Source organism: Amphiura filiformis, chromosome 6 (genome assembly GCF_039555335.1).
Source record: "Amphiura filiformis chromosome 6, Afil_fr2py, whole genome shotgun sequence".
NCBI lineage: Eukaryota > Metazoa > Echinodermata > Ophiuroidea > Amphilepidida > Amphiuridae > Amphiura > Amphiura filiformis.
The window spans coordinates 36,662,109-36,674,705 of NC_092633.1; the positions used below are offsets into that span (position 1 = coordinate 36,662,109).

General features: G+C 37.2%; 1 protein-coding gene across 1 annotated transcript in view; it reads left to right on the forward strand.

Annotated features, from left to right (window-relative positions):
* The window catches only part of LOC140155365 (organic cation transporter protein-like), a 46,981-nt gene that overhangs the window by 20,785 nt on the left and 13,599 nt on the right, over positions 1-12,597 (forward strand). The window contains exons 3-6 of the mRNA XM_072178181.1: positions 5,814-6,044; positions 6,644-6,840; positions 10,919-11,043; positions 11,789-11,999. Of these exons, the coding sequence (XP_072034282.1) occupies positions 5,814-6,044; positions 6,644-6,840; positions 10,919-11,043; positions 11,789-11,999 (764 nt within the window). The remainder of the gene's footprint in view (positions 1-5,813; positions 6,045-6,643; positions 6,841-10,918; positions 11,044-11,788; positions 12,000-12,597) is intronic.

Sequence of the window (12,597 nt, forward strand, 5' to 3'; positions counted from 1 at the left end):
TGCCATGCTATAGACAAAGACTCACACAACCACTTGTTCAAGAGTGTTGATACAGCCTTTGGGTCTTTAGCAGATGACCCTGTGCTATCCCATTTAAAGTGCACGAACAGATATTTAGTTAGTTTCTTCTAAGAAATTTAAGACAGCGATTCACCAAATCACCATTTTATTACTATTCGCCCACCGTTTAGTCATTCAATTATCCTCATTAGCGTGATTTATAGAATGGAACTCTTAAAACGCGATGCGCGCGCATATATTTCCATAGGCTCGTTTTTTAGTGAATAACACTTTGAGGTCGAAATCTTTCCTAAATGTAGCGACAGAGAATAAAACGTATAGAATTCTGATTTTTTCCATTCTCTCCATTCACTAATTTGCAGACTTGTAACGAGTCATGACTCGAGACTCGACTTTTCAAAAATGAAATGACTCGACTCGGATTGTCAAATTTTCCCCATAGAGATTGTACAGTGACTCGAGTCATTTGACTCGACTCGACTCGAGATATTGCTAGAAATGACTCGACTCGACCATGAAATGACTTGACTCGTTACAACTCTGCTAATTTGTTTGAAATATTCAAAAGGTGATTTCATTTTATTATGAAATTTGTCTACTTTGTAAATACTTGTGCAACTAAATTGTTACAAACTATGACCCGATACGTATGATGAATGACGGCCTATAATACTTGATAGCGACCAGACATATTATCTAAGAAGCAAACATTCCTGCAAAATTGACATTCATGTAGTATTGAACTCCCACGTCATTAATATTAGTAAATTGAATCAAGGTTGGTCTATATTTGATCTTTAACTAGGTCAAGTTCAAGACTGGGATTCTCAGCAGGGTACAACAAGTTTCCTGGAGCGAAATCACGAAGGCTCCGTGAAATCTCTCTGTTTCCGCGAAATTTGAATATCCCTGAGCTGCGTGATTCCTCTGCAGACTACATATATAGCTTTGAAATTTTTCGTGCAATCAATTTCTCAATTAAAGCTATATAAATTTAGTTTAGTAATATGAGTCCTTCTTTTCTGTTGATACATTTTGTGTTCACAAAAAATGATTTTGGATTTTATTTCCATGTATTTGATTTTAATACTGAGGAAGTTCGCACAATATGCCGCTTACCGATCTTCTGTGCATATAAACCAAACTAATGCCAAAACACTAACCACCACCTTTTGAGAAATTAATGAATTTATCGAAAATTTTTGTGGAGAACACTACTTTAATGCTCCCATTCCTTTATTGAAAAGAAAGCATAGCTTGTCTGCGGACCTTTATTGAAAAGAAAGCATAGTTTGTCTGCGGACGACTGTTCCTTTTGAGAATATTATAAATTATGTAATCTGCTACCACGAAATGAGCGTAAAGTCGCAAGTTGGTAGTTTCGAGACATCCTGGTTGACTGAGTTGATGTTCTTTGTTTGCCGTCTGTACCCCGGGGGGATCACTCGCATATCAAAGTGGTATGCATGCTCGTCCCAGCACCTCAAAAATGGACCCTAAATGGCGTAATCAGTGTGGAAAAATTTCACCCCTTATTGGCGTAAGGCTCTGTAAATCTTACCCCTAAAATATGGCGTTATTAGGCGTAAAAACTAAAATGGACCCCTAAATGGCGTAAATTCTATAACAAACCCACTGAAGTTGAAAATATATACCCTAAACGTCTAAACTTAACCTGAAAAGCACCCTTTTTTCTAAAAACGTCGACGCCGCTACAAGGCCAAAAATCAACCCTTTTTCGACGTTTTTTGGGACGAGCATGCGTACCACTTTGGTACGCGAGTGACCCCCCCGGGGTCTGTACACACTAGAAAAAAAAAAAAAAAAAAAAAAAACAAAAAAAAACAACAACAAAACAACAAAAAAAAACAAGAAAAAAAACAAACATATATATTTTTTCATTACCACATCAACATATAAATTTGATAGAAAGCTTGATCGATAAAGCAAAATTAAGGTTATAAATAAAACATGTAATGACAATGACCCGTAGAATTAATATTATTGTGTGACCACTCCTCCTTTCCGGAACGCAACAATATCCGCAGCATGGAGAATAAATTAACAAAATAAATAAGGAAATTGACCAAAGTCAATTTTAATATTGGTAACCAGCGTGCACGCTTCGTATTAATAAGTACACAGCGTTCCAAAAATAAATAAATAAAAATAATTATAAAAATTAAATGTTGCGTTGAGTAACTGAAAGCAGAGCATGGTACATTAACTTGGTGTGGGGAATCAAGTAAAACACACAATTGTACGCAGAATGAACTACTAACAATCAAATAATGTAAGCTCAGAAATAGGTAAAGTTTGATAGCCAAAAATTACCAATTTCACGGCCCACAGACATGACAGAAGTGTTAACCTGCAAAAACAACAGGGATGATTAGGAATACATGTACAGAAGTGCACTGAAACAAGTGATGAGAATCACTATGCACATATGCAGACAAACTGAACCAAATAGTGACAACGTATGTAGGTACAGACCAAACAGGCCAAAAATCGTCTGTTTGATTTGGCTTTGGAATTTTTGGCCATCGAACTTTACTTACTTTTGTACCTAGCATTATTTTGTTATTCCTTGTCATTGTTTGGTACAGTTTGTCTGCCTATGTGCATAGTGATTCTCATCACTTGTTTGAGTGCCTTTTTGTACTTGTAATCCTGCTCGTCCCTATTGTTTTTGTAGGGTAACACTTCTATGGGCCGTGGAACTAGTAATATTTAGCTATCGAACCTACTTCTGTGCCTCCATTTGTTGTTTGTTGTTCTCTCTGCATACAGTAGTGTGTTTTATTTGTTTCTCCACAATATGCACTGCACTCAATTCATTATCCTTATCATAAGCGTCAATACCTTTTGTCTATGGATGGCGGAAACCTTCAAAATACGCCTAAGAATACGCCTAAGAATACGCCTAACCTTAGACGTCTAAGATGCAATCTTAGACGTCTAAGATGCATTCTTAGGCGTCTAAGATGCAATCTTAGGCGTCTAAGATGCAATCTTAGGCGTCTAAGAAATTCGCGGTAGACTTAAATCAACGAATCACAGGACTAGAAATCCCAAACAACCAATCATCTTAGGCGTATTCAATTATTGACCAATGAAATCTTAGACGCCTAAGATTTTACACGCCTAAGAATTCTTACACGTCTAAGATTGACTATTTGACCGTGACTAGTGATGGACGGTATCGCAAATTCGATCAAAACGTACAACGGACGCTGTGCGTTAGAGAATATTTCGAACAATGGCTGGGTGGTGTGTTTTTAATAAACTCCTTTTCTCTCCATAGCCACCCGCGTCAATCCCAAAGAGAAAGGGGTGATGGGGTGGGAGGGGGATAGGGTACATGTTCTCCCACCTTTCGGCACAATGGCCCATTGTTTTGTTCTTTTCAGCCACTTTTTGACAATTCAGGCGGAACAATGTATTTTTTTTTAATAGGCTTTTTTCATTTGAACATAATCTAGCAGTTGATGTTGTTGTTGCAAACTGATAAAACTTTAATTTGTTTTAAATATTTTGTTTTTCTGATGACTTGCAGTTAATGTAAGATTTCTATTTGTGTGGCTATAGTGTAAATGATGATGATAATGATGATGATGATGATGGTGTTGTTGTTGTTGTTGTTGTTGTTGTTGTTGTTGTTGATGATGATGATGATGATGATGATGATGATGATGATGATGGATAATACAAATGATATCAGATGATTATTAGAGTCGTGGTGGTGATGATGATGGCTGTGATGAGGGATTAAATTTAGTATGAAATTTTCACCCCCCCAGTCAATGTTGTTTTGATACTGAGATAGGAACGGACTAGTATTGGCTACAACATTGATTGGGGGAGGGGGTTGCAAGCAATATGAAACATTAATGTTTGCCACTCATGTTACTTGTAATGTTTAAACAAAGAGCACGTGTCTATGGTGTCACCCTGCTCACTTTTCATGTATGTTTTTTCTTAACACGTATGCTATGACTGAGCCAAAATACACAGTTAAGAGACCTCGATACCTCCATTCAACAAGAAAGTTAACCTGACGGTGTAGGGTATGATGCGTTTATATCCAATACGTTCAGAGGTCAAGTTATTACTGCACACACATTATAAGGTCAACCAACTATGTCTTCATAATTCGAACAGCGTGTGACATATTTTCGCCAAGGCCCCCGGGCCAAGGCCAAATCGTCTTGTATTATAATTGAAGAGATCAGATATGCATAATTTCAGTCTGCAAAGTGCAAGAAGACAAGAGGTCAAATATTCTATGTTAAAAATAGAATCATGGAGGTATATAAATATATGCTAGGCATGTTTGTTCCTCTTTGTTGTTTGTGTATTAATTTTCATCATCATCATCATCATAATCATCATCATCATCATCATCATCATCATCATCATCATATCATCATCGTCGTCGTCGTCGCCGCCGTCATCATGCTCATCAACATTAATACCTGACTACTACTAGCCACACCAAAACAGCACACCAAACCAACGAAAATAAAATCAAACCAATTAATCAATTTTGCTGCAAGTCGTCAGAGAAAATCACATTGGTGATACCGTCCATCACTAAAATATCAATCTTAGACGTGTAAGAATTCTTAGGCGTGTAAAATCTTAGGCGTCTAAGATTTCATTGGTCAATAATTGGGATACGCCTAAGATGATTGGTTGTTTGGGATTTCTGGTCCTGTGATTCGTTGATTTAAGTCTACCGCGAATTTCTTAGACGCCTAAGATTGCATCTTAGACGCCTAAGAATGCATCTTAGACGCCTAAGAATGCATCTTAGACGTCTAAGATTGCATCTTAGACGTCTAAGGTTAGGCGTATTCTTAGGCGTTAGGCGTATTTTGAAGGTTTCCGCCATCCATATATGTCAGGAGTGAGCACCTTTTACTGGGACACTCTGTAAGTCAAACATACCAAAAGAGTTGAACTAGGAAATGATACTGGTGCGTACATCACATATATATCTGAAAACACTCGAATAATATTGAATCTAATTATACAGTGTTCGATCCTATATGAGAATTGTCCATATTAATCAACACGAATTTTTATTTTACGTTTTCAAAATTTACATTCATTATGTGTTCTTAATAACACAGGCCAACGTGTTTGTAAAACGTTAGATAATTTTATGATCATGGTGGCTTGAAAAATAATTTTGTTTGAAAAGTTGATCACAACAAGTAGGCACAACTGACATTTTGTGGTCAAAATCATGTTTCACGGGGGAGGGGGAAGGGTAAATGTTGCTGACGTTACACAATTAAAATAATCTGAAATACCGCAAATTCAAATTCAAAACTCTATAAAATGTCACCCAAGCAATATATCAGTTGTGCACTAATTCTGCTCTGCTACTGTTGTAGTAAGGCAGAATAATGTACATTACGAGTTAATACCCCAACCTTGCATTAATGAAAGTTAATTATAATTTACATATTAAGATTTTCAGCCAAAATGGTTGGGTTATTTGTCATATATATCGTGTGGATTCTTTGTTCTATCTAACGTTGATTTTCGGTATCAATACAGGCAAACAATGGCCATTATACTACCGTCAAAGTCTAAGACGATTTTATAACTACATTGTCCGTGTTCGTCGGTAACTTTAAGTGACATTCGAGCTCTTTTCATGTCGTCCGTATTCGTGGGTAACTTTAAGTCACAGTCAAACCCTTGTCATGTATGTATACTATTTTCAATTGACAGTGAAAGTTTACTTATTCTGTTTTCCTAATATTACTTCTTTTCAGTTCGATTTAGTATGCGACAGGAGTCTGCTATCACAAACTGCCCAATCCGTATTTTTTGGAGGTGTACTTGTAGGAGCGATCGTGAACGGCCAGCTCTCTGATCTCATTGGTCGAAAGTTAGTCTTCCTTGGCGCCCTTTCTATGGAAGCCATCTTTGGAATTGCGTTAAGTTTTGTACAGACTTATCAGTGGTTTGTAGTCTGCTGGTTTTGCGTTGGTATGTTTGAACAGGTGAGAATACCAACTTTAAATTTATTCCGTATTCATATTCTTATGTACATATACAAACACATACAGTGCGCAAAATAATTAAGGTACCAGTTATGTTCACCCCTGTATATCCTAAACAAAGCCAGATATGTCATAATTGGAACCAGCAGCCAATAGCTGCATCTTTTAGCTCGGATTTAAGACCTCATTCTTTGAAATCGTTCAAGAAATGACCCCAAAACCCAAGGAAGATGCAAATTTGATTTGTACACAAAACGTGTATCGATCCCGGGTATTCATTTCAGTGTCTCTGCTGTATAATGTAATTATTAACCGGGCGATATCGGTGTGAGCCGTGCTTCCCATTGATTAGCACATTTAAACTTAAAACTAGCGTCGTTCTTTCCTTAGGTTTTAGATCACTGTTTCTAATGCTAAAACGTACGTATTCAAAATCCCGTCACAGAGAGTGATTTTGAATAGATGTACGGGCGTATGATTCGTACGTTTGGAATTCGCAACCTCTCTACTGGACAAGCTTATTTTGGCGTATTTTATAAGTCATTAACCATTGTTAACATGTTAACACTGATAAATTTTCTTCTATTTTAAACTCACAGGGTATAAATTTAACCGGCTTTGTGATGGTGATGGAGATGTTTCCTGTAGACACCAGAACTGTGGCGGGCTGTATGAATAACGTGTCTTGGGGCGTGGGTGTGGCTTTGTTGGCCCCAATAGCGTATTGGCTTAGAGATTGGAGATACATGCAGTTTGTTATATCATTACCATGTTTTTTATCAATTATACTATTCTGGTAAGTCGACTGCTCAGTGCTAGAAGTGGAAGAGCTGCCATGTGAATATTAGGCATTTTACACAGAGTAGGGATTGTACTCATCTACACATGGCAGCTACACATGGCAGCTATTGCACTTACCTACTTCTGGCACTGAGCAGCCGGAGTCAAGTAATCAAGTATTATGCTTTTGAATACGAGTATACTATTTTGGAGTAAAGCAAACCTTGAGATTATTTATGCATGAATTCTGGTGTGAGATTTTTGATGGTAAAGATTTTTAAGCTCAAACGCCTTGGCTCAAACTGAAGTTGCAGATGTTAAACGCACCATGTACTCTCGAGTCTGCCATGTACTGCAGAGGAAAACACACCTCATCCACATACTAACATATAGCTGATAAAAGCCGGAATAAAAGCACGAACACATAAATAAAGGCCACTGATTTTACCCAATTATTCCTGAATATTAACTTAATTCAGAGGAAAGGCTCCGAGGATAAAGGCATAGTTCTGTATCGAAAAATTAAATAACCTTATTTTACACTCGCGGCTCGCCCTACTATACTATAAAAATACGTTTCGCCAAATGGCAACAATTCATAAAATGACGAAAAGTATCCATCAACATGCCATCACTCAGTGCCTTCTTGAGTCCAAATTCATTGCCAATGAGCCATGCAATTCAAAGCTACTAGATTTAACCCATGAGGGCAATTATCAGCCAAATCGAAGAAAATAACACTCGTTCGTTATCGTTACAATTGTAAGGGGTGGAATCATTTTCTGAATGCAAATATGCTATTGGTTTGTGGCTACAAAGTTAGACATTCCCTTGTACCATTGATCCGTGAATGATCATTGAGAAATTATCAGTTTCCAACAAATTGCACAAACAGTATACCATATTCTGAAAACACTTTTATAATTGTGACGTGGTAGGGGAGAGCGGGGAGTGTTCGCCCTAGGGGCAGGTTCGCCCACCCCTTGTTTCTCAGCACTACGGCTATCGGGGAATTTGGTGATGGCAAAATTAGGTGACATAGGTCATTATAAACTTCTCATATTAACTACGCGATACATAGGGACGTGTTCATCGAACTACAGCCAAAACAAAAAAAATACACCAAAACGTAATTTTTTCTTGCATTCATAATGTTGTATTATCATTGATACATAAATACAGATGGTTTTAATGGAAATCTGTATTGGGAACATATGGGATTGGTCAAAGATTTCATGCAGTTATAAACTCCTTATTCGATTTGTATTTTGCATACTCTGAAGAAAATTTTAAAATGTGCACTAGGGGCACGTTCGCCCTTTTGAGGATGGGGCATGTTCGCCCTATATCTTCCCCGGGCGGACTTGCCCCAAACTGGAGGGCGGACCTGCCCCATCAGCGTATTATGCAAAATATCGATAATTATACCATTAAACAAGGTAAAACTACTGAAAAGCATGTTTTTTAAAGTTATGTGGTATCAGTATTACTCATACCACCGTTTATGTCCTAATCCATAATCTCCCTGAAGTTGTAAACATGATACGTTTAAGCTCACTTTGGACCCCTACATTTTACCCTGACCCGACCCCTGCAAACAAATTTAGTGACTACCCAGAAGAAAATGAATGCCCTGTATACTCTTGCTAAATGTTTGCATTGAATATGTTATTGTTATGCAATGTTTAAACCTTTTTTGTGATTAGGGTGAACTTACCCCACCATATGGGCGAACCTGCCCCAATATGGGGCAAGTTCGCCACTTTGCAAAACTTTTTTGTTTGCTCTATCCTGTTGCTATTGTAAGGCCTATAGTTCTGGGATTGTGGCCATATATAGCTAAGACATAGGGCTTTCACATGAGCTAATCAGGTCATCCATAACCTTAAAATTGACATTGCTAGGGTGGTCAGAAAAAAATAGGGCGAACACTCCCCGCTCTCCCCTATACCAAAAAGAGACACTTTTGGACAGGTTATTCATTTTGAGTGTTTTACATAATCTTAAATATAGAGATATTTTGCTCCACAACGCCGTTTCTCCAATGAAATCGGACATTCCTAAGCGAGGATATTAAGATCGTAAGTTATGGTACTATAAAATTGGAAACTGAGATATCGGCCTTTAAAAATATTATTGACTATGTTGAGAGTAAGAATAATCTTGAAAAATGTCAGAAAAAATAAAATACAAGATGGCAGTTATATTCTGGTCTGAATCTATCAGACAATATTTTTAACATTATTAACATCACAAATTTGCAACAAACTCAAATTGTGACATTATTATGTTTTGATGGATCCAAGTTGTTATAATATTGGATCCAACACATAATAATGATAAAATTGGATGCTTTACGCCCAATATCTATTGGTCTCGCTATGAGTTTTAAAATATTGGAATCGACTACGTCTCGTCCAATATTTTAAAACTCATAGCTCGACCAATAAATATGGGCTCAATCGATCCAATTTTATATCAAAATCCCCCCAGGTAGATTTTTGCTATTTCTCCATTTACGATCCTGCCTAAAAGTGTCTCCTTTCGATATACCACGTCACATATCTTTTCACATTTATCTATTTTACATATGTTGCTTTGAAAATAGCCTACATATATGTAGGCTTCGTCAATCATTATTGCGTTCATATTATTTACAACATCCAATAAAAACATGTGGGAATTAAATGTTCTTAGACTATATTCAATGTTTAAAGTGCAATTCGCGTGATCCGAATGAAGCACTGACCATATTCTGTAAACACCTTTGTTTTTTTTCTTACATTTATCCCTTTCCATGGGAATAGAAAGACATATGTTGCTTTGAAAATGGGCTATTCCAGAAAATAAATTCACACCCAAATTTTCAACAAAAGAAATGTCTGGATTTCCAAGTTTGCCTTCTGCAAATGACTGGAATTCCAGTTGCCAAAGTTACTAGAAAAAACTTGGAAATGCAATTAACATGTTTTAAATGAATAGATAAATCACGGAAATGTCCAAAATGAGTTCTGAAATTGAGGATTTCCGAGTTAAACTATATTCTGCTAGATTTCTACTCCTTTGGATACTCTAAAAGTCCGGATTTCCAACAATTACGACTGGACAAAAAGTCTGGAAATCCAAGCTTCTCTATAAGGGGTGTGCATCTATTTTCTGGAATAGCCCAATATGTAGACTTAAGCTTCGTCAATCATTATTGCGTTCATATTATTTACAACATCTCCGTAACATCCGATAAAACATGTGGGAATTAAATGTTTAAAGTGCAATTTGCGTGATCCAAATAGTTGAAAATAAACCCGAATGTAGCTCTGACCTAGATAAGAAAGTCTGTTGTTCACATTCATGTGGAGGGGTAATCATAACATACACGCAACCTGGTCACATACACGCCGCGCCTATAACATGAAACAGAGACAATGGGCTTTGCAACGAAACTGGCTACATTTGGGCCGTCATTTTTCAGGGGATTCATCAATATGTCGGCGACCGGAGTAAATTTTTATGACCCCCCTATATTGGGCTAAAAATATTATGACCCCCTTTCCACACAATACCTACAATTTGGTCAGAAATGGTCAAAAATGTGTGCAGCTGTGTACTTGATGGAAAAAAATGTGCGCGGATTGCGCAAACATTTTGATTGTAAATGTGATGAATGCCACGCAGCGCGCGAAAGTTTGATTATAAGTAAAGATTGTGCACAAATTTAATGAAAAGTGTAAAGAATGCGCCCGTAGCGCTCCCGAAAATGTTAATATTCATAATTTATAACCCTTCTATTTGTGGTGTACACCCCCAGTATATTCATCTGTTTATAACCCCAATTCGAAATAAAATGACAGCCCTCTTAGGGCAACTTCAACACTTTGGTCTGTTTGGTTATTTTAATAATAAAAGTACTTACTTAAAAGTAAGCTTGAAATTCCACTGCTAATTAATTGTCTCGTTGTAACTCGTACGAAACTCGGTTAGCTGATCCTGGTTGCGATGGTCATTTGTGGAATATCTAGGGTGTGCGCTCTTGAAGCTAAAAGGCTCTATAATATGTTGTTGTTATATAATTGATAAAATGTCCTTCTTTCTATCAGGTTACTAATGGAATCAGTCAGATGGCTCGTACAAAACGGAAAATATGACAAAGCTGAAAAGGTTTTGAAGAGAATAGCCAAATTTAATAATATCCAGCCACCAGATAGGTTTCTTGCAATAGAAGGTAGGCATGAGTTACGACAATACAGAGAGGTTGCGATTTCCAAATGTACGTATCGTACGCCCTTGTATCAATTCAAAATCAGTCTCCTGTGACGGGATTTGAATAGATACGGGTGTACGATACGTACGTTTGGAAATCGTAACCTCTCTGATATCAATCTCCTACTAACATTCTCATCAGAAAACAGTGTAAATGATTTTATACATTGTGTAACTAATTAGAGGTTTCTTTTAGAAACCACACATTCATTGCAACAATCAAATGTCCCGCGCGAGATCAATAAGTGGTGTCAGAGCCGGATTTACCACTGGGCACAGTGAGCCCGGTACAGAGACCACGATCTGGAGGCCAAAACTTTGGAGAGAAAAAAATGATCAAAGAAAAAATTAACAAAAAAGAGTAAGAAATTTAGAATAAGTTGTACATTTGCAATTATTCGTCGTCCTCATTGTCCTCATTTTGCCCCCATTTCATTTCAGCATTAAAGTTGCAAATTTTCTATCCATTTACTAAGTTCTGAAATTAACAGTTGGGGACTAAGGGATTTAATTTTCAGTCAGCGAACAATGGTCAATAAGTTTATCCTAGAATATCTTGAGGTCCTTTACAGACCCGCTGTGAATTTCTGAATGTAAAATATTGAATGCAGAATTATATCGTCGAATCCGTCTCAGGGACCATTTTATGCTATTATATTGTTCCCCGTTATATTTAGCGTAGTTTGTTTATTTTTGTTTGTTTGTAGATCACAGAAATCATGAGATTATCACATCAGATGGTCGAGTTCCCGCCAATCAAGTTAGTACAGAACGCGTCATCACTGGCGAGGCCGATGGAGAAATCACATTTGCTACTTTTGCGGATGACAAGGCTATCTCAGAACATAAAACCACATTTTTGGATTTATTTAAAACACCAAATTTGTGCAAGAATTCTGTTGTCATGTTTTATGCATGGTAAGTGTTCCTTTAACACCCAAAATTACCACAGATTACCACTAGGATATCCACTGCGCATGCATGAATCACAGGTGATGCGATGACGCAATCAACCTAAGTGCTATATGCTCAGGGAATCGCTGGCCGGGCCATGGCTACCCGAAGGTGATCCTGTGCTTGACATCCGAGGAGTCTAAGGTTCGAATCCCGGGGTGCCAAGAGACTTCTTTGTTCAGCTTCTCTCCTAATTCGTTTCTCCGATCCGTTCTTCCGATAGCAAAAAGCAGTGTTCAGTGTTAGGGTTAAAGACATCACCTACTTTTATATCGATTTTGTTCGCATAATGGGGATGGGGTGCAAATTTTGAGAGGAAAAAATAACACCTGTTTGCTCTGCAGAAGGTCTGGATTTATAACAAAACAAATGTCTCTTTCTGGTTTTGAAATATTTTGCCATGATAAAAGTAATAAACTCGTAACTTACTTGAGTTTGTTTTGACTCTCATGACAGGGATAAACTTGGTATTATGATATAACGTGTGTTACCATTACTGTATGTTATGAGTTTTATCTACTTTATTTTGAAAACTGTCAATTTGACATTTTGTCCTGCTACC